Raw genomic sequence first — 23,863 nt, forward strand, 5'->3', positions numbered from 1 at the left:
ATCAATATTTTTAGGATGTAGAATCATCCAAAACTTGGTCTGACCATGTCCTTTGCAGCTTTTAGTAGTGTTTTAAGATGTTCTAAATTGTTCTTGTGCATTTATTGTTCAATCATTCCTAAGCATTTTACTTCTGTGTTATTTTATTGTTACAAGTAGAGTCCTTTCTTCGATTACATTTTCTAACAGGTTATTTTTTTTCTTTTTCCATAGGGAAGCAATTGTACTCAACCACCACCACACATTAGCTAATCACGTTTGGCAGTTTCTTTAGTGAATTTTCTTATGTTTTTTATAATGCTCTCTTATTATTTGAAGAGTGATGGTTTTATCTCCTTTCTTATTTTGTTTTGTTCTGTTTTGTTTTGTCATGAGTTCTTTTTCTGGCTTATTGCATTGAATTTCACCTCCTCTGACCTTAATGGCAATCCTTCTGGTATTTTCCCATTATGTAAGAGGCTGGCCTTAGGGTTTCGATTAATGCCCACGCAGATTATGGCTTTAGACTTTAAAGAACTGAGTTCCAATTTTTTTTTTTTTTTTTTTTGCTACCACTTATTAACAGGGAAACCTTAAGTAAATCATCTAACTTCTTTGATTTGTTTCCATATTTATAAAATGAGGGAAATAGGAACACCTATCTCAGAAATACCTAGGGTTGTTGTGAGATTCAAAGATGATAGTGACTGTGAACGCTGTCCATCCACTGAGTTATATAAATGGTTTTTTATTATTTCTATTTCCTCCTATAGAGAATACTTCCCTACAACTCTCTTTTAGGAATTATAAAAACTGGGTTTCCCTATGTGGCTCTGAGCCTTTTTCTAATTCTACTCACAACACAGTTTCTACATATACTCCAAGGTTGGAAAGAAAAAGTGTTTTTTGAACGATGAGCAAATTCCTTTGCTGACATTTAACCAAAACATATTCCAAACCTGAAGCTTTTTGGAAGGCTAAGAAAATGTTGGTCACCTTCTTATAAAAAAGTGAAATAAAAAAATGTTTCTGTACCTCAGCACTGCCTGACTGAGCTGGAAGTAAGTGCACTGGGGTGTTGTTATTTTGTGGTGTTTCAGTTCTGGGAAAAATGAAACCAGAAAATAAAGGAAAATTTTCAAGATTTTTTGATTGGGAAAGCTGCCTTTTTTCTTTTTAATATAACCCCTTACTTTAGTTGACATAAGTTTGATTCAACTGCAAATTTTCTGCAAACTAATTCTGGTTGGTGATCCATGACATTTTCTTCTCCTGAGTCCAATTGGGTGTTTAAGAGAAGGAACTGCATGTCTAGAGAATCCCTGGTTCTTCTTTTCTTCCTTAGACACAACACTGCAGCATGATAACCTTGGCTGAATGGAAAATAATTTGTGTATGTGGAACTTTCATGTTGCTATTTAAAAGTGAGCTTCTACAACTAGTTTCTGTTCAGAATTACCTCTTGGTCCAATCTGATAAAAGTGTAAATATACATTTCCTTTGTAAGAAACCACCCAGCAAGTGGCTCAGCAAGTGGCTTAGTTTTTCTGCAAGTTTTACATATCAATTGCTACCCCTGCTCCCCCCATGCAGCCATCTAGCTTGAAAAGTAAAATGTGCCCTCTTTGGCACGTCCCCATATTTTCTAACACCCCTTCCCTCCCTCTTTTAGACCCTCCCATAGGGCCTAGTGTCGCCCTGTAAAAGTGATTTTTTTCCAGCAGGAGCAGCCTTTTTGCTGGCCTTGCTGGCCCATATCAGTGGTTTCGGAGATGCCTCTGGCTTTGTCATGTGGCTAGGCTTCAGAAGAGAATTTCGTACTCCCTCTTTTCCTGGACTCACTTCTATGACTGTACTTCGAATCTGAGGAATCTGCCCTTTCTGAAATGATTGTGGATCAGTTTTGCATTAAAGGCTAATGAGGCCTTAATGTATTCTTTCATGGAGATTGTACAAGGACACTCCGGTGTCTGGCACATGTTATGGATTTGTTTTTTGACCTTAAAGGCATGCATATTTGAAAACACGTTCCTTTGCATGTATGTATGTGTGTGTATATAAAATCTTTTATATGCTTATATATTTTATGCATATATTATCTTTTATGTACTTTATAATCTTATAAATTTATCTGTATATATATATATATATGTATATATATATATATACACATAAATATATATAAAGCCATTTGTCAATCTCAAAGCAAAAGCATAAGGAGGGAAAACAAGGTGGGAATGTGCTTTCACTTATTAAAAATTAAGTGGCAGTTGTTCCAGCAGTAGCAGTGCCATTACTTACATTAGCTTAATTTGCAAAGTAATTATCAAAGTAAATTCAGTGCTTTAGAATAAAAGCCAAACTAGGAGCATTCAGTGAATCAGTCAAAAACTCAACTCTCTACAGACATAGCGTGAATTGCTAGAGGGACATGGCACCGCACAGCATTTGTGGCTCCCTTACCAGACCACCTTTCCACTTGAAAGGCTTCATCCCAAAGTTAATTCAATAATACAACAGAGTCGGGGAAGAAAACATTTTAGTTTCAGTGGGGTAAAAGTCTTTATAATTGTATCCATTAAATGAGCAATCTTGAAAATGACAGTCTGTATTCAATTTATGACTTTTCTCATTTGATAAACTTCAGAGGACAGGGACTTTGTCTCCTAATGTTCACTACTGGATTGTGAGCTGTTAGCAACAACAGCAACGAAAATCTGATGATTGATTGGTTTATTGGTTGATTGCTGGGGAATCTAAGTACTTCCACCTTTAAAACAATCTTAGTTTGGAGGGGAAAGCATGGGTATCTTTTGTTGTGTAAATACAACAGCAATCGACATAAATATGATGGGCCAGAATAAATTCTTAACTAATTAGGAACAGTCTCTATGCAGTGGAAATGGTTTACGTTACTCTAAAAGCAAAATTTTGCCTTTAGCGTAAGACAGAGTGGTAAAACGTGGAGCTTTTGCTTTCTACCGATAGTGTAAACATTTCTCCAAGACGTCGTCTCTGGAAATAATTTACTTAACTCTTATTTTTATATGCATGTTCTGTTCTGGAGACTTGTTGCAAAAATTGATGGAAAGTTATTTTCTTTAAGTGACAGTTTGTTTACAAAAATTCCTTGAAATCTTGATGGTTATTGAAAAGACTGAAATAAATGTTGCCTGAAACTGCGTGTTTCAGAGGCCTCCACACCTTCCAAAGTGGTACCATATTTTGTGAGTAAATCACCTAAAATCCATAGAGGTCATACAGACTGCTCCCTTTGTAAAATGAAATATTTATGTTTCAATCCCAAAAACATATTGTGAATCATTTTGGTGTTTTAAGTTGAGGGTACATAGTAAATTATTCCAAAATTATGGAGGCCAAATGTCATCCCTCCAAAAGTTTGTGTAATATCTATTTATCTGTGGGCAGATGACTGCTCTGTATAATCAGAGGCAGACTTTGTCAAGTTAAGTCTAAGTAAACACAGCTGAACATAAGCAAGTTGGACTACAAGGGTTTTTTTTTTGAGCTTTGCCAATAGCATATGACCTTGGAGAATGCTGATTTTTTTTTTTTTACTACAATCTGCTTTCAATGGAAAAAAAGAATTCTTTTTGCTTCAAATTAACAAGTGATGATTAGAAGCTTGTTATGTTCTAATTTTTAGATGCAAGACAAATGAACATCATACACGCACCCGACCAAAAGCCACCTTTCCCCGTCAGGGAGCTGAGGTGAGAGAAAAAGCCAACTAAAAGCAGTTGTTCTCGAAAAGGAACCCATTTTTGCTTTTAGTTGTTGTACCATTTCAACAGATTAAAACTGTGGTTCCAAATGCCACTCATAAAAGAACTTTATTGATTTATCCATTCTTTAAGATGCATCTGTCCTCAATAGGAAAGGAACTCTGTGTTGTCATTAACTTTTGGTTTTCAGTAGAAACTCTCATTAACTACTTTATGCTTCCCACTAGTCCCTTTTATTTCCTTCTTCTTTTAAAAAAAAACAAAACAAAAAACATGTTTCTTTGCAGTCATCTAAGGCCTTCCTCTTTTAGTCCAGAATGAAGTTCAATATTAAAATTTTTAAGGGTACTTTGTGGCTAATGTAAAGTTCCTATTAAATATTTCATGTCAAAAGGTGGGACTTTAAGTGAGTACTTTGGTAAAAGATGGATTGGTAGAGATTTGCCTCGAAAATTCTAGCTTTTCAATATTTTCTGACTGGCTGTCAGCCAGAAAAATCTTCTGCTCTCTCTGTTCTTTCACCTAGAGAAACTTTCTTTCCCCTTCACTCTTTGGGTGTGTTACCTTCTGAGAGTAAATGCAGTATGTATTGAGGCTGTGTAACTAGTAAATATTCTTAAATAATTCATCTTTCAAAACTTTGGTATTTTATACTTTTTTTAAAAAATCACATGTTGAATAATAATTGCTGGGCAGATGGGAAAATATTTAAATCTATATGTAAAAATATTATTCTGTAGTTAGATTCACATAAAACTCTTTATTGATATGCCTCTTCTTTTCTGTATGCTGCTGGATTTCTACATCGACAAGAATACTTTGAGGAGAAAATATCAAAATATTTCCAAACATGACGCTAAGTACTCTAACACTGCACTTTTCTGTTAAGTGCTGCATCGTGCATTTTTTTAAATATATTTTTTTGAGAGAGAGAGAGAGAGAGAGAGAGAGAGAGAGAATTTTAATATTTATTTTTTAGTTTTCCGCGGACACAACATCTTTGTTTGTATGTGGTGCGGAGGATCGAACCCGGGCCTCACGCCGCCTGGCGAGCCCGCTACCGCTTGAGCCACAACCCCAGCCCCGCATCGTGCATTTTTAAACATCTGTGCTTCATGATCAAGATGCCGCTTTCTCTCAATATGTAGAAACCAAACTCTTTATGACCCACCTCCTCCAAAATGAAACTCACCCCTCTTCCTTGCCTTCTTAACTTGGAGTACACATTGCCATTCACCCAAGGCAGGGATCTGAAAACCACCGTGGATTCCTGCCTCTGGCTCCCCACCACCCCCAGTCATTCAACAAGTCTGTCTTCTTCATATCTCCAAAATCCTGCCTTTCCAGCCTCGCTGCTGCTTCCTCACCCCAGGATTCTTCACTTCTCCTTCTCCTTTAGGTTCTTGCCCCATTTCTCCAGACTCCTCCATCAGGTCTTACACTAGGGCAAGAGGAACCTTTCTGTTGCCCAAATCAGATGCTATCCCTGATAAATATCCCTCAGTGGCTGCTCATACCTTTCAGGATGAAGTTCCTATCTTTTATCTTGCTCACCCAGCCACAAACCCTCAATTCCTGGCCTTTGTGAGTCTCCCTTGGCTGGTCTCCAGCTGCCCCTGTACACACATGGTTCCCTTCAGCTATATAGCAAGGAGTGTTCCCCAGAGGTGGCATGATATGGCGCTCTCTCAGGCTCTTCCCTTCCCTTGAATGCTTGCTGCCATCTCCCTCACCTCAGGGGCTCAACAGCTGTTTACCTTGGGCTTGTGCTTTCTCATCTTTTCCGTGACGTGATACTCACAAGCACGATATCAGTTGGGCATGCTGATGTGAATGGGAGAGGCTTCTTTTGCTGGAAGCCGGGGCCTCTGCACTGTTGCCCCGTGTGTATTATCTTCTTTGGAGTTCCTTCATCACCACTGTCCCTGCTGCCATCGCTCCATCCTCCCCAGGATCCCACAGCTTTCATTACAGGGAGCTGTTGTCATTCATTTACTGCTTTGTGATAGGATTCTTATATAATTTTTATGTCTAGGCTCACAGTGGGCTGGCATATAGCATGCATTCAATAAGTGTCACTCAACTTTTCTGAGTCTCGTTTTGACTGCTTTAAAAATGATGTGTGTGGGCTGGGGATGTGGCTCAAGCAGTAACGCGCCTCCCTGGCATGTGCGGGGCTCTGGGTTCGATCCTCAGCACCACATAAAGTAAAATAAAGATGTTGTGTCCACTGAAAACTGAAAAATAAATATTAAAAAATTCCCTCTCTCTCCTCTCTCTCTCTCTCTTTAAAAATAATGATATATGTTCACAGTAAAGAGACAAGTTACATGTTCATGATTTGTAAAATGCTTCATTAATACTGTTATTATTACCATAAATTGTTTTAAGGTGGCTTGGCCCTTAATTATACCAAAAAGTGGGGAGAGGAGAGGTAAAATTCTACACACAAAGTTTTGTTTCCCATATGACACTCAAAATCACTTGGTTTTCACTTGAGTTCAGATTCATTGTAATGTAGTCATACATTCTCTGGCAAAGCATCAGACATCCAAAGATGGGGGGAAAAATCCAAGGGAAGCCAGTGTTCCTTCCATTCAGGAAGGCAATACAAAGAAATTTTGAATTGTCCATCTATTTATAAAATATCAGGAGTAATGGAAATAATCTACACATTCCTGTACCAGTCAAATGATACTGAGTATACTGATTTAGGATGAAGCAGTGAAATATTTAAAAATTTATAGGGAATTTCTGTTTTGTTGGTGCTGGGGATTGAACCCACAGCTTGGAGCATGCTAGGCAAGTGCTCTACCACTGGCCTATAGCCCCTTCCCCCAAAACATGTGTAATCTGTGTTTTAAGTAGTTATTTTTTCCCTTGTGAAAATGCAGGTATACAAGCCAATAAGATCTTCATAGAAAATCCTAGAGAAACAAATTTTTAAAATTGGCAATTTCCAAAGGTATTCCCCACAAATTGAAATGCCATACTCTATCTTAAGTAAGGATCTTCACATTTAAAACTTTCTCTGGGCATTTAAGAGTAAAACACTGATTGGGAGTGTAGCTCAACAGTAGAGCACTTGCCTAGCATGAGTGAGGCCCTGAGTTCAATCCCCGCGAGCCCAAGTGTAAAACACTCTAACGTACCTATAAGATTGAGTAACATGCAGACCTCTAGTTCAATGGCTGTTTCATGCACCAACCCAAAAAGTAAATAGCAGAAGATCAGTAGCTGAAATAAGCCTGGAATTTGGTTTCATATGCTTATTCTTACTGTTATTAAAGATTCCACCCTATAGTATGTCAAAATACATTCTACTGTCACGTATAACTAAAAAGATCAAGTACAAATTAAAGAAAAAAAGATTCCATCCTAGTGTTTTGCATATTATGGCTGCTAACCACTTTCAGTGACCTTCTCCAGGCCATGGCAAAACTTGAAGCTTCCTAATTATGCAGGCTTGCCCTTTTGAGAATTTTCCACACTGGAGCATCATAGACATAACATGGCTTAGACAATTCAAATACAAAAACTATTTTGAATTGTTGGGTTACTTATTATCTGTTCCATTTCAAGGTAAGCCTTCAATGTTCACCAAAAGTTTGCTGCCACTACAAAAACAGTATGTGCAATTGTGTATCACCGTTGCTGCTCTATATTGAGTACTACTGGGTGTCTGGTATCTTATAATGATTATTTCTAATTTTCACAACTGTGCTAATTATTTTCTATTTTTATATTAATTTTACATATTAAAAAATGAGACTCAGAGAAATTAATCCTCTTGTTCCAAGCCACATGTGTATCAGAAATGGAACAAAGGTTCAGAACCCAGCCTCACTGATTCCAAATCTATTTTCTTTCTGGGGTACCTTACTGTTAGAGGAATAAGGTATAGGAAAGTAATGGCCCCCTTCACAGTTTGCACTGATTAGCTGTGGAAATGTGTATTCAATTCCAGGTAAACCAAAAAAAGGCATGAACCCCATTAGAAATCATCTTTAGAAAATTGAGTAATTTTTATTCTATTTTTCTGTAACTCTATGAGTGCAAAAGTTAGCATGGACTTTCCATTTGAATAATTCTTCAATTAATCATAAATTCTGACTTCCTGTCCTAAAGTACAATGGTCCCTACTATCCATGGGAAATAGGTTCCAAGACCCCCAGTGTGTTCCTGAAACAGTGTATAGTACCAAACCTTATACACTATGTTTTTCCCTACATATATATACTTATGACAAAGTCTAATTTATAAATTAGGCACAGCAAGAGGTTAGCAATAATAACTGGTGAAAAGCAGAATAATTAAAACAATATGTTATAATAAAGGTATCATTTTCATCTTTTCACTTAAAGAAAGCACTTTACAGTTTCCCTTTGGCATGTCCAAATGGCCAGCATTACTTCTCTTTCACTGTGCATTATTAGGTACAATAAGGGTGACTTGAATGGCACGACTGTGATGATCTGATACCTGAGACAGCTAAATGATAAAGGCAGTTATTGTGTAAGCATGGATGTGCTGGAACAGGGGATGGTTCATGGCCAAGGTGGGACAGAGTGAGATTTTATCATATCACTCAGATGGGTGTCTAATTTAAAACTTATGAATTGTTCATTCTGGAATTTTCCAATTAATATTTTTGGATCAAGATTGACTGACTGTAGAATGGGAAGCTGCAGACAAAGGGAATTAGTGTAACCTTTTCATAGATGTGTTCAACGTTTGCCCCTTATAACTCCCATTCTGCCTTCCTTTCTTCTTTTATTCTTTGTGTATTTTCCCATCCAAGTAAAGAGTCTGTGTATTAATAAAGTGTGTTCTAAGATGCCTTTTACAAACCTCCTAAAGTGGGCTGAAAATTAATTGGATGAAATAGGAGGAAAAAACCTCATTTTCCTGAAAAGCCTGACTGACCTCAGTCTCTCCTTTCCTGCCTCCTAGGCCTGTCTATGTTCAGGGCTGTGTAATTAAACATTGCCTTGAGGCCTGAAAAAGTGATTCACTTCCTCATGGGTGTTTTGTAATGTCTTGTGTCCGGTTCTCTTTGTGGGTGGCCGGAAAGGAGCATTTCTCCTTCTGTGTTTTGTAGATGCCTTCAACTCCCAGGGGTTTGTTGGACCCATGTGCAAACCGTATGCATAACAGAGTGGATGTTAACAGATGATGCCTCTAACTGAATAGACATCTAACATGATAGAAGAAGACTTGAGCACTGGTGGTGTAGGGTGGATTTCTCAGTTCAGGGCCTTTCGAAGCTCTTGGTTTTTTGTGAGAACCTATTCTGCCCATGCATCCAGTATTGGCCTATACAAACCCTTCTTGCTTATACCTTCTGGACTATGTATCACTTGTATGCATTGTGAACTATCTGTTGGTGCAGCGAATTATGGTAGTGCTGGCTTATCTTTGCTGATGTGTCACCAGTGATGCAATTTTTCCTAAGGAGCCGTCAATTGGCTTGGTGTCGTGGCATTTCTGTATCCTCCTCCCTTCTACTAGTGATGGTCTAATTTTGGGGGCCAACAGAGGTGAGGCAAAGAACCTCACCCCACCACTGGTGCATAGGCCTATCCACAAGTATGGCTATATGCTGGACCGGTAGTCAGTGACGGGTATGATCCAATTGCAGTGGTATCAACCTAAGACAGGAGGCTGACGCCTAGAGGTCAGTTCATCCCATGACGGGTAAGAACCATATGTTGAACTGGACAAACCTAACAGGCACGGTCCCTAGCCACATTGCTTGTTGCTTAATTAACGGAAGGGGGTAGATGCTAAGAGCCACAGCCAAGTAATATGATGCATGGCATTTTTGGTTGAAAGGTGATGCCAGCAAGCCATTGAGATGATATGATTATGTTAAGATCTGCATTCTTATGGATATTAGATTCCTGCTGTTCACCTCAGCCTGCTACAGGACTCCTGGAGAGTTCCCATTGGTTGGGGAATTGCGGTAGGAGGGAATTCCGGAGGAGGGACTTCCTGTGGGGGTCCGGAGAACGCGTGGGTCGGTAGGCAATCTTCCCGGGACCGTAAGGGGCATTGGCGGCAGTTTCAAAAATAAAGTTTGTTCCTGCTTGAGTGGCTCGTGATTTTGTGCCCAGCCAGACTGTGGCACTTCTGAATGGTGGAAAATGACTAGAACTACCATCTATTGGAGAGAGGAGATGGCCACGTGCCTGCAAGAGCTTATGAATCCTGCAAGGATAAGGAATGTTTGATTTTTCCTGGCTGTTATCTCTCTCTCTCTCTCTCTCTCTCTCTCACACACACACACACACACACACACACACACACACACGATAATTTGTTAATATTTCGATGACAAAAATATGTAGTCTGTTTACTTCTGTGTATGAGAGCCAGGCTCTTTTGTGTAATACTTTGATTCAAGACAGTAACTAGTATATGCTGCTCATTCATCAGATATTTCTGGAAGTCTGGAGAGAATTTGGAATTGGGAAATTTAATTTTTAAAATGCTTTTGAGCATGTGTAGAGTATATTCCATCACCAAACCCCTAAATATGGATAGGTGGATCTGATTTGTTCTGGAAATATGTTTGCTTCCTTTTCTTATTTTTTTTCCTTTTGCACAGCTTTCTGCCTCTCTCTCTCTTTCTCTCTCTCTCTCTCTCTATTTTAAAACTGGCAAGATTATATTTTTAGTGATTGTTAAAATATTCTTCTCTCTAAAATCAAAAGATATGGCAAAGGATAAAAAAAGGTAAGGAATAACAGAGGATTGCTTTATTAAACAAGCATTAGAGGCATTGTCCCTTCCTCTAAATCAATAAATTTTAATGACTAAAATATTTTTAAAAATTTTGAGATGTTTTATTTACTTATAATAACATGCAACATCTATAAAGTGTGGCCGTTGCGTGGCATTTAATTTTTTTTTTTTTTTGTCCTGGGGAGTGAACTCAGGATACTTGACCACTGAGCCACATCCTCAGACCTAATTGTGTATTTTATTTAGAGATAGGGTCTCATTGAATTGCTTAGCACCTTCCCTTTGCTGAGGCTGGCTTTGAACTCCAGATTCTCCTGTCTCAGCCTCCTGAGCTGCCAGGAGTGCGCCACCACACCAGGTTTGGCATTTAGATATATAATAATGCAAACATGTCATTGTTTTGTATTTAAATTTCCATGAAATTGCTTTGCAAGAACTGTTCTGTATATTAATTATACTTGGTCTCCTTTCCTGGTGTTCATTGAGCTTTGCTTTTTTTTTTTAAGATCCCGAGGGTGCTCATTTCTCTCTCTCTTTTTCTCCCTCTTCCTCCCTTGTTCTCCGTGGTCTCTCTTCCTCTCTACTGTCTGATTCATGATTATGTGCTCCAGTATGTTTTGAACGTCTTGTAATGCCTATAGAAATGCTCTTCCTAAATATTATATTTAAAGCTACAGTGTGGAGCTTTATTGTTTTAGACTTGTTGTGTCTCATGTTTGGCAGGCCAGAACTAGTGTTCGACCCAGCACAGGATGACCCCGTGTGCTCTAGGGGAATGAGCTCAGCCCACCTGTCAGCAAATTCCCTGTCAAGTATCATTCTCAGCCCATTCTTGGATCTATGAGGTGGCCACCATCAGCAATTTGGTCCTTGTCTTAATTGTTTTGTGTTGCTATAATAGAATTCCACAGGCTGGGTGATTTACAAAGAGAAGTTTTATTCCGTTTTGTTTTTCACAGTTCAGGAAGTAGGCAGTCAAGTATTAGGGTGCTGACATTTGGAGAGGGCCTTCTTACTGCATAACCCCCGGGTGGAGGCAGGACAAGAAAGCAAGATCTCATCTTTTATATCAAACCCACATCAATAATAACTAATGCACTCCCAGGATAAGAGTGTTAATCCACTCTTGACCTGATTACCTCTCAAAGGCCCTGTTTCCAACACAGTTAAGTTTGGTAGAGGTATTCAAAGCACAGCAGTTTCTTCAGCCCTTTGGTTCCAGGAGCTATGATGTTCTGCTGTTGTTTGAAAGCAAAGCCTCGATTCCTATCAAGGAACCTATCATCCACCTTCACCACTAAAGCCAACTTTACCTGTGCTGTGTTTCCGTACCCTTGTGCTCTATTTCAGTGATTTTGCTTTTGGTAGATGCCAAGTTGTTTGCAATGTGGTTCTGTTCTCCTTAACCTTATTCCTCTTTAGAGACCATAGAGCTTCAACTACCTCCCAAGAATGCCCTAGACATAACAGATTAAAATTCATTCTGACTACAAAAACCTTATCACTGTGTCAGTGTTCAATAAAATGGTCCATTCTTTTGGAAGCAGGTCTGAATAAAATATTCTACTAAGTGCTGCAGAAACAAGCTTACTGTAGTTTATTATCCTATATTAGAAAGAGGTTCTATACTAGGTTGAATAATTAGTTTTTGATGACCCCATGTGGATTGCTATTTGTCACCTTATTTTCCCAAAGGAAAGATAAGAAAATAAAATAGAAGACTTACAAAAATAAAGGGCCTCACCATCACAGGAACATAGAGCTGGGACAACAAGTTTATTTTCAAAACACAGATCTTATAACAGTATATTATTACCATACCTATGCCAATTAGAAGAAGGAGAGTGGATGATTATTAAGCATTCTGTAGTATAATGGAAATCTTGAGCTCCTTTATTCTGAAGCTTGTGTTACTAATGACTCCCTTGTTTACATTTCATGGTATAGTAAAAATTGCAATAATTAGGCAAAAGTGATTCAAGGAAAATGAGGCATTTTACCCCCAAGAATATTTTAGTGTTTTAAGGAAAGATATACAGTAAGAAGTATTTTTGAAGCTGGAGTGACTCATTCCTGAACAAGATAATATCATAAAAGTGTCATATCTGTTGTCTATATGAAGGTACACTCAAGAACTTTTGTTAGGCAAAGCTTTAAGACTCGTATTTGGCTCTTGTTGGAATACTAGGAATCCAATAATGATTTCTCTTCTCTTTTCTCCTCTCCTCTCAACTCCTCTCCTCTCCCTCTTTTTTTCTTTTTTTAATGTACCGAAGAAATACTGCCTAGTGCATCTATACTTGAATTCCAGCACTGTTCTTTATAAAAGCAGCCCGCTTCTGATTTCCCACAAGAGCTTTTCCCATAGGGCATCCTCTTTACCGCCTCCATCCAACCACACGCGGAGCTTGTGTTCCTAAGCCATGTCTCTGACCTACATAATCAGTCTCAGAGTTTTGGGATCCAGGGACCTGCTCTTCGGAGAGATGTTCCCCAGTGAATTTTTTCTCCTCTCTGTTGAATCTCAAGAAAAATGGCCTAGAGGCCTAGGGTATGGTAGAAGAAACCCAAAAGCCGGTTTGGTACCTCCATGGAACTTGAGTGGCTATAGGAGGGTTCACAGTGTGGCTTCCAGGAACCCTAATACCATAGCTCTAACCATGTGCCAGGCATCATCCCAGGAGCTCTCCATCTATTATCTAATTCGTCTTCACAGCAACCCCAGGAAGTAGGTGGTTACCATCTTCCTTATTTTACAGCAAAAAAACCCAGATACAACATGCATAAATAGCTTGCCGAAGGTCCTGTGTTTAGTGAGGCTGCTCACTATTTTGTTATGGTCCTGGTTCAAATCATGTACATCCCCAAATTTAGAGTGAATCCCTCTGGCTAGACTTAACGTGGAAAGGAGTTATTCGGTATTCTTAGAGTCAAAATGTGTCATAAGAGGGCCATGAGATTAAAGGTCCTCCCAGACCTACAGCCACAGTGGCTTTCCCTTGAGCACGGTGTTTGAACTCACTTTACACATTTTTTTTTTTTTACCTTCTGTGTCCTTCAATGCTATCAGCCAAAATCTTCTCCGTTTTCATTTCAATGCCCACCTTTAAATACTATCTCTGAATTAAAAGCAGAAAACAGCAGATATAAAGGTAGAACTATGTGATCACAGAACCCTGACATGCCACATACACTGTTAAAGATTGAATTTATTAGGAATATTGAAGTGTATATTTGAAATTTAGAAGTATGGTGATCATGTTCATCTTACATCTAAAATACATTTTTTCCCCTCTTGTAATAAATACAGCAGTTTAACTGTGAGTAGAGCAACTGTCATTTGTTATTCTTTTGAAAGAGCCAAGAAGTTTGTGAATGTCATCTCTTTTATTGTGTCATTTCTGGCATTAATGCAATCAGACAGGTTTAACACCAAGATCTCCCAGTTTGAAGTGTCATTTCTGAAGATGGTAATTTGAGGAATTTGAAAAGCATGGCAATGATGTGAGCCAATTCAGAGATATACTGCAGTTCATATATCAGAGGAAAAATACTTTCTGATGGTTTTTTAGAGATATTGAAGGGTTTGAAAATGCATGGATGGAGCCAGAGTTTCCAGCCAATTTCTAGATTATTATAAATGCACATTTTTCCATTTAAAAAGATTTTTTTTTTTGCTGAAGAAAGTCACATTAGTGTTTTGTAGTCTAATGTCATTCAACTGTATGTTTATTAAATAATTCATCCGTTCTAGAACTGCAGTGTGGCAACTTACAAAGTTGATCTTGGGAGAAACAGCCCTTGCTCTATTTAAGAATTTAAAAGATGAATATCAATATTAGTATGTGGGGACAAAATTGAAATTTAGCTAAGATCAGAGTAAGTACATCTTGGTTTAAAACTAGTGGCCCAACTTTCATGTAAAAAAAGAGTGCTTTTATAAACAAATCAATGCTCCTTGCAACACACAGGCTCACAGAGAAGTTATTCTTGCATAGCTAGGAAGTCATTTTCTGAGATTTTGGCTGGAAACATAGTTTTCATGGATGAAGCATTTGGGGTAACATCTCCAATATTCCCCTTGAGAAAATGAAGTAACAAAATCCACCAGAAATTCAAGGTTAGTAGATATTCTTTAATGTGACTCCAGCACTGTTTGTCTTGGCATGTTGTGATACTTTGGCACAGAAGAGCATCAGGAAAGCCATTTTGTCTTTGAAGATGATAGATTCTGCACACTTCATCCATTAATCTGAGCTGATGGGCTTTTCCCAGAGCTAAATTATGTTGACCTTACATAATGGTTTTCATATTAAATCCCTAAACAATACTAATTTTCCTGGTGACTGCATTCCACCCTATTTTCTAGATATTGAAAATTAAAATGGGAGAAAAGGTTAATTTTTTACAAGTATGTATATAGCACTTGGTAAGTGTGCTTATGTTCTTGGTTTAATTTTTGTTTAAATAACAAGTTGTGTGGTCTTCATAATTACCCCCTTACGTCTGGGATTCTTGTCCCCATTTTATAGATGAGACAGAAGAAGTCAAGCATCTGGCCAGCCCCCACACAGAATCAGCGGAGGGCATGGGGGCAACTCATGCTATCAGGTTTAGAGTCTGGGCTCTGACTACTGTGCTAGGCTACTTCTGTGACTCCCAGTAGGTAGGCCACCCTCGTGGTAAATACGAGGAGCCAAGAATAGAAATAAGAATATTTAACATTTCCAGACCCTCTGTCTGGTCACCCACCAACACCTTCTTCCCCATAGACTGCATTCTAATCTTCAAAGTGAAGTTTCGGACTGAAAGCTTTAGACTTGGGGAAGGCGGAGCCTTTGAGCTCAGAGGAGCAATCTTGGATGAGGGGACTATGCAGAATAATTTAGCATCAAGAATATTTAATGTGTTTAGTGGAAAAGACTGAAAGTGAGTTGAAACATTATCAATGGGTGGTATTCTATTTATTCTAAGAAGTCACTTTAAAGTTACAAATCCCACTTCCTGCTCTTTTAGTTCACCAGACCAGCCCAGATGGATAAGGCCAGAATAGTTGTGCATTCTACCAGAACAAAGACAACAGAGAATTAATGAGGAGCCACCACCTTAAGCCCTTGCGCGCTGAGTAATAAGGAAAAGCCATCAAAATTATAACTCCCTAATGGATTAGGAACCAAGCAGCACTTTTACAGGTCTACCTACAGGCGCTGATACTCCTGGAACAAAAAAAGATGTTCTGTGTGGTTGTTGTTAATGGCAATATCACCTATCCTGGAAGATTGGACATGTCAACATACCCCGATTCTGACCAGGGAGCTCTTCACCATTGGTCCAGAAGATATGGGTGTGGCTTCTAATTTTTATTTTTTGGCATGAGCTGGAAGGGACAATGCATTGATAGAAAGGCGGCTAAAGGTGGGGATCCTGAGGATCCAGGACATCTGGGCATCATTAGCCATAGTGGGGGCCAGCCCACATGAGAGGTAGCAGGAAGGAAAAGAATCTTTGGCCAGATGGTGGAAGTCATGGCTGGAGGAAACACTGGCTTAATTTTTGGAAAAGATTTTTCTTTAAACTCTGAAATGATTTTTGGAAGCCACTTATTCTTTAAGGCTCCAGGATGAATAATTTCACTAGTATATTACAGAAAGAAAAAAGAAAGAAACAGATCCATCCATAAAGATGAAGTGGGTTTTATTTTACAATTCTCACTATGTTCCCATTGCTAGACTCACAAAAGTCAGGCTCTTAATTCTTCTATAAGCAGTGGCCTTGATAGCTACCTGGCTGTAATTGGAGTCTTCCTGTTATATTGAAGTTTTAAAGTGGAACTCACATTTGGTCAGTGGAGCTGTTAGAAGCAGCTTAGTCATCCACAGATAAGTGTTACAGGTTATTGAATATATATATATATATATATATATATATATATATATATATATATATATATATTTTTTTTTTTTTTTAATTTTTTTTTATTTTTTACTTTTCCCCCCTTCCTGTTTTGGCAGATATCACTTAGGACAATTTATCTTTACTCATTCAAAAACTCTCCATCCCAAAGACAGGATAACCACAAAAATTTCCACTCAAAGTGATGGGGCAACAGCTGTCTCAGAGTTATTTAACAGTAATTCATTCTGGGATAACAGAGGGTGGTTATAGGGGTATCATCTCTCTTAAAATGTTGCTCTAAAGTGTGAGGAAACACTCAAATTATTTAGATTCCCTATTTTGCCATTTGGATACATCCCTTGATATTACAGTTTAAATCATAAGGAGAAAAAAGTATCTTTTTTTTTTTTTGTATCTCTAGTCTGAAATTCTATCAAGAAGTACAGAAAAAGAGTTGAGTAGATTTTTTTAATAGATTATCATTACATGGCCTTTCCATGAAAACAATGTCTTAAGCCTTGCTTTGGGCTTTGCAGGTTGCTTTATCAACAGAGATCACTTAGCTCCTGGGATGATGTGGTTAAAAATCTGGTCTTCAGTGTTATCTGACCTGGAATTGAGTCTCAGAGCCCCCATTTTCTATCTCAGTCCCTTTTGAGTTCCTACACCCCTATGTTATGGTGTCATATTTAATAAGGATGAGGGTGCCGTCTCCTAGGGTAATTGTAAATGTTTAAGTATTTGCATAGGGCCTAGCATAAGAATCAGGATTCAATAAATGCTAGTAATTGTTATTTTAAAAATAACCCCTTCTCTTCACTTCTCACTATTTCTCAATCTTCAAGATTAAATTGGATGAAGCTGGATTTTGAATTCTTTCAAGCTGTTTCTATTTTACAGGCAAAACTCCTGCCATGTCAGGGAAGGTCAAACAGTGGATTGTTATTTACTAAAGCAGGGCAAGAAAAAATTTGAAATTCAGTGAAAAAAAAAAGCAGGTTACAAGACACATACAGAATGACCCCATTTTAAAACACATGAATAATACTAACCTAGAAGGACATATATTCAAGTATTAATATTAGTTATTCCTGTTTTACATTTTTTCCCACATTTTCTATAGGATTCCCGTATTACTTTCTCATTAGAGAAGGAAAGAAGGGGGCGGGGGTTACAGGCACAGTGTGGGTAAGCACAGCCAGATCTCTGGGGTGGGCAAGTAGAAGTTCAGACCACAGCAGTAGGAGCAGGGAGACCAGGGATCCCTTGGTATATGGGGCAAAATCCTGCAAATTGGGAGCACTGAGAATTCTAGAATCTTCAGGTGAGGAGTTTTTATCTTCCCTACTCACTAGAAGCTTGTTCTTTTCCCCAGTTGTTCCAGATTATGTGAATTACTCCAGAATCTGATCTGGTGTCCCTAGGCTCTCTGTAGCTCTGAGATAAAAAACGTAGTAAGCCCTGGATGTCCACACCTGCTGTGATGGTCCTCAAACTGCCTCAGTGTGTTCAGGCACAGTGTTCAGGCAGCTGGATCTCTGGTTTGCTTTAGATCATTGGCAAAGGCCTCAAAATTTTAATTTCTCTGTGAAGGCCTTAGGCTAGGCCTGCTAGGTGAGGTAAATAATTTCCCTGAAGTTTCTTGTCTTTCACTTTCTCCATTTTAATTTAAGGAAACATATAGTTTATGATTTTTGATTATCTAATTAAAAGTATTCATATGCTTAATCTTACTTAGTTTTATTTACATTTTAGTGGTGTGGGTAGTATTTTGTGAAATACTTTAAAACATGACTAACTTTAGGATCTATTTATTAAACTTGGAAAAAACAATCTCAGAGAAAAAAGATTTGGCCATATTTTTGTCTCTTTTTATGGCTACAAGTGTTACTTTAGGAATATCTATCAGAATCAGTTGAGTTTCTAAATGGCATTTATCAAAGTTGGAAAGGTCTTTGACCTCCAGAACTTTATGCTTACACATCTTAAGTTGCCATAAAACTGAGGTTTTTTTTTTGTATAATTGTTTCTCTACTTAACTTAATAAGGAAACACATGTCCAAACTGAGGATAGCCCCACTTTAGATTTCGACATGGTTTAGGTTTTACAGCATCCAAGATTTTCCTAACTACGTACCTCGTTTTTTTTCCTTTCCTTTTCTTTTTTGGTCTTTAAAACAGGCTCTTTTGGCTGGTTCAATAAGTAGTTCCTGCCAACCAGTTGCTTTTATGGTAATTGACAGCATAGCTGATTTTTGGAACCTTAGAATCTAAAAAGGCGTTTTAGCTCAGACTTTAGGGAAGCTGAGCCAAGCTACTTGCAGAGTAGGAGATACAGCTGAGGGGAATGTGGGGAATCAGACCCCAAGACTGTGCTTGCTAATGAAGTGCACCAGGGATCCTGCAGAGCAGGAGCTCGCTCAGACTTTTGACTGACTTTTGGATGTCAGCAACATTCGGAATCCTTCCTTCTCCTGCCCACCAGGTTATTTCTGCAACTCCTAGGTGCCAACTCGGGAACGGAGCCTGTGAGACCACCTGTCATCAGTGGGTAGAAGTGACGTGATCCCCATGACCATCGGTAATGGGGACAATAGACCCACTGCTTTTTAAATACTGACTGTGGGCTGAAAAGGCACAAAATAATTGAACTGGAAAAGAGCAAGCAAGTTTTTACTTCAAAGAAAAAGGGCAGAAGAATAAAAACATTACAACATTTAATAACACCACTTAATACAAGGAGTGAATTGTAAATTTTCTTAGTTCTTCTCAAATGATATCATAGTCCCCTAAAATAGGTGGGATATCTCCCCAGATCTCAGCATAATGAATAAGGAAAAAATCTCCCCAAACTGCCAGATCTTTGGAGTTTTTGCTTTCCTACAAAAGCACAAGTATTTCAAGGTAAAAGGGCTCCTACTTGCCATCTTCCTTTTGCTGGTTGCTCTGTGCATTGGAACTCATTACTCTGCAGGAGGTGGTCCTCGGATGCACAATATCCTAGTGTCACCGGTCAGCCCATCCATTATAGCAATGGAGAAATCATGCCCTTATAATTCCAATTTACTTTTTGCACCAAATGACCCTGGAGACAGAAACCCCCCCAGGAGTGGTGATAGTCAGCCTTTTCTTTGTAATCTTTGAGATTAAGCTTTGTAATACACAACTTGGACACTGACTATTTTTTGTTGTGGTGGTACTAGGGATTGAACCTAGGGTTGGAGAAGCCATATCCCAGCCCTTTTTAAATATTTTGTTTCAAGGCAGGGTCTCACTAAGTTACTTAAGGCCTTTCTCAATTGTCGAGGCTGGCCTCAAACTTGGGATTCTCCTGTCTCAGCCTCCCTAAATCGCTGGGATTACAAGTGTGCACTACCCTGCCCAGCTGGGCACTGACTATTGATAGTGACACAAGATGTTTCTTCATTACTTTTTATAAAGATTTTTTTTCTCTGTTCTTGGAAAGGAAACTAATCCACACCTAATGATGTTGAATGTACCCATCTGCCTTAAAATAAAATAGAGAATTCAGTCTTTTGAATCCTGCCTAGGACATTGTTAAGATTTGTGAAACTAATTAAGAATATCCAAACAGGGGTTAGTGTGTGTGTTTTTACACTTCAAAGATATTTTCATAGGCACCAAAGTGTAAAACACATACACCCAAAGAGTAAGCAGAATTTTATAATTTCACAGTTGGCTGCAATAAATTTGTTTCTCAGCAGCACAAGTTCAAGGAGCTGGCCACAAGGGAGTGTTAGCCTTTGGTTGTGCACGCTGCTGCAGAAAGGTCACCTGAGTTTGCTCCTCATGTTAAACAGAAGTTCTCCCCATGGGCCTGAACGGTGAATTTCATGTTCTCCTTGTACACACAGGCTACATGTACTTGACGCCATTTCTGGATTCCAAATCCCATCACATATTTGATAGCCACAGGCTTCTCATGTGTCTGAACAGTAACCATTCTCAGGCTGACCGTTCAGGTAGAGAATCGGATTCTGGTCTCCTTTGTATATAGGAACCCGCTTTGTTCGTGAAACGGAGTGTCAGTTACATGGTCTTTTCTAAATTATGTTTCATTACTTTCCTACTGTTATTTAAGCTTCATGGGATTCATCCTGCATTTGACAAATCTTTCCATTGAATAAATATCTCCATAACCTATTGCTTCACTTTGGCAACAGAATTGTTGCAATTTGTGGGCAAAATTGAGCAAAGGCCGAAAATCTTTTTTTTTTCCCTCTGTAAAGTGTCCAATGTTACTGGCTTTCCTCTCCCAAACAAAGGCCTTGACTTGTTCTCTGTTCTAGTAGCGCCCTGTCCCTGTCATTACTGAGTTAAGATTTATAGATGATAGGACTAAACAAAGAATGACTTCACAGGCACAGAGACTTGGTATCCATGTAAAGTCACTAATAATACATTAAAACACCCAGAACACTGCCTGGCACATAGTACCCAACCTATAAATTAGAATTATCAGAGTTCTGCAAACTAAAAATTATTGTTGCTTACCTCCACTTCCATGGGTGATTTTATAATCCCCAAATTATCCAAAGCAGCAGAGGTAGAGCTGACCATCCAGGTCAACCTAGGAGGGACAGAAGGTCCAGTGGCTGATGGGGTTCCAGAGGGTGATCATCCAGCTGCTCACAGACCCAACTGTTTCTCCCAAAGGATTCCCTAAAACTTTATAAGATCTGCCTGAGTATTCAATGAAAGGATGGTGAAGAGACTAACATGCGCTTTCATACTGGGACACGCACGCATCTCCTATTTCTTCACAACGACCTTGTCATTTGCTCATTAAGTGCTTTAACTTTGCTTGTTCACCTTTCTTTTTCCAAAGTTCCCTGGGTCCCTAGGTGAGGGTGTGGAAGGAGCTCCTGGTGACCCATCTAGTCTCAAATTGTGCACTTCAAGCCTGAGTCAGGACATAGTATCAGGCTTTCTTCCTTCTTATTCTGCCTAGGAGGCATTGAAACTTAGCTGCCTTGACTGTGTGGTCATGTAATTTCTTTCTTTCTTTCTTTTTAATAGAACTAGGCATTGACCCCAGGGGTGCCATACCACTGATCTACATCCCCAACCCTCTTTTTTTTTTTTTATTTTGAGGAAGGGTCTTGCTAGTTTGCCCAGATTGGCCTTGAACTTGGGATCCTTCTACCTCAGCCTACTCAATTGCTGGGATTACAGGCATGTGCCACTGTGCCTGGGCTTGGGTATTTTCTCTCAACCATCCCTGACCTGGGAAATGTCCTGGTTGGACAATACTGTGGTCACGTTGATGTTCTTCTTGTCAAGTCTCTGCTTTGTGTGACTCTCTTAGAGCTCAGAAGTAGAAATTAGTGCATTGTCTAATGAGCCTTGAACATGGCAAAGAAAAGAAAAAAAAAACCTTGAGAAATTTTGGTGAGGGGGAAAAAATAGAAAAGGGAGAACTGAGGGCAGGAAAGGACAGTTTTCCAAAGGCCACAGAATGAGAAGAGGGCCTTCAGCATGCACATCCCACATTTCCTCTGTGTACTGCAACCCCCAATTCTATAGCTACTCTGTGGTATTTACTGTTGAGGATGACCACAGAGGCTTCACCCCTATGAAGATCCCGAGTCTCTTAAACTGATGGGGAGACCTTGCTGTACTCCTTTGTTGGCCTGTCCCCAGCCACAGAGGTGGCCCTTCTTACCCCCATGCCTCCTTCCCTGCAAGACATCAATTTTTGTGTTACTCATACCACATCCTTTCAGCCAAAGGAAATATCAAAAGCCTCTTTTCATCGTTCTTTATATCTATGTGGTGCTGGGAATCATCAGCGTTCCAAGGGAGCAAATGTAAACCTAAGGTGAAAATGGAGACATAGAGGCCAGGATCCCCTTCATTTCCAGAGTTGGTAGCAGGAGTTCTTTGGAGACTGAGGACTGGTACTGGCTCCTCCTCATGGGCCACAAGTTCTGTGTTGCTGTCAGCTTTCCAACTGTTACTCATTTGCTCACTAACCAAAGACAACTATGTGTCATTCTTTTTTCTGAGGTTTGGTTTTCATGAAATCACAGAATATTGAGCCAGAGGCACTGTCAACATCTTCTAGGAACCCCCTTATTTTATAGCTGAGAAAACGGAATCCCAGACTTTGTGGGCCATTGTAATATGTCTTAAAGGACCACAGCAGGTGGATGGTGAGGCAAGGTAGCACCTGGCCCCAGGTATATTCAGCACCTTTTGTCCTAAGCTGTTCACCTCCTGATGGAAAGGCCCAATTTCTTAATTGACCTCAGATTTTGTGTATCTCTAAAAAGCTACCTTTATTCACTGTCGTGCTCATTTTGTCATTATCTTTATTATTATTATTACTATTATTATTATTATTTGCATTCTAACAAACACATTTATCTTGGTAAAAATGTAACTAATTTTTAACTACCTTTCCAGATGAAGTTTTATTCCTGGTCATTAATGATGGAATTCCTGAGATGAAAAAAGAAAGATAAAGAGAAAAGTAATTGATCTTTTGCTTCTTTTTACAGACACTCTGGAAAACGGATCCAGTAAGGGTGACAGGTGAGCAGAAAGTTTTTGTTTGTCCTGAGGGCATTGCAGTGATACCATTGTCCATCCAAACTGCAGCGAGTTTCATTGTTTTCTTTCTGTTTTGCTTAAATCCAGTGCAGCTAACAGAAAGGGACCGAACAAGGATGACACGTACTGGAAGGAGATCAACGCAGCTATGGCCTTAACCAATCTTGCGCAGGGAAAAGACAAGCTGCAGGGAACCACAAGCTGCATCATTCAGAAGTCTTCCCATATAGCAGAAGTAAAGACAGTCAAAGTGCCCCTGGCACAGCAGTTTTAAGAGCTTGTCCAGTGGATGTTCTTCTTGTCAGCGTTTTGCCTAAATCCTCATCCAGAGAGCCGGAGCAGGAGTGACCATGACTCCCTTTCAAGCCTCCTCTTATTTTTAATTATCCTAAATATACCATTTAGTTGCTTCTATAAAAGACCTATAAATTATAAAGAACTCATTTTAATCAAAACTATTAACTTATTTTATGCTACTTAAACTATGCATAAAATGTCTGCATTACCATTACAGTAAGTGCCTTGCTTACCGAAAATAAGCTACAACGTGGGCATAGTGGGACCGCTATGCCTCAAAATGCCAACGCCACATGCTTATGAGTCTGCGTGCATCATTCCAGACAGACCTAACCATTTCAGGACTGAAACCAGAATTGCTAAAAGCCCTTGAAATATATTCAGTAGTTCACATGTTAAAACTTGGAAATCTGTTCAGCCCCGATGAAATGCTCCTTTAAAAAAAAAAAAAAATGTCTGCAGTGTTGAAACTTGTTCAGTGAGCTTTTCGGAATGACAGTGAGGATTTTATGCATGTATTTTGCTTGCATATCTGATATGTTCCAACCTTCCAAAATGAAAGGTGTGGTGATCCACGTAATGTATACATTTAAGAAGTGATTCCTTCAAACTCATTTAAAATT

General features: G+C 39.0%; 1 protein-coding gene across 1 annotated transcript in view; it reads left to right on the forward strand.

The window, feature by feature from the left end:
- The window catches only part of Mkx (mohawk homeobox), a 61,157-nt gene extending 37,940 nt beyond the window's left edge, over positions 1–23,217 (forward strand). The window contains exons 5-6 of the mRNA XM_027928676.2: positions 22,892–22,925; positions 23,031–23,217. Coding sequence (XP_027784477.1) covers positions 22,892–22,925; positions 23,031–23,217 — 221 coding nt within the window. The remainder of the gene's footprint in view (positions 1–22,891; positions 22,926–23,030) is intronic.
- Positions 23,218–23,863: the final 646 nt, after the last annotated feature.

This window comes from Marmota flaviventris, chromosome 12, assembly GCF_047511675.1.
Source record: "Marmota flaviventris isolate mMarFla1 chromosome 12, mMarFla1.hap1, whole genome shotgun sequence".
NCBI lineage: Eukaryota > Metazoa > Chordata > Mammalia > Rodentia > Sciuridae > Marmota > Marmota flaviventris.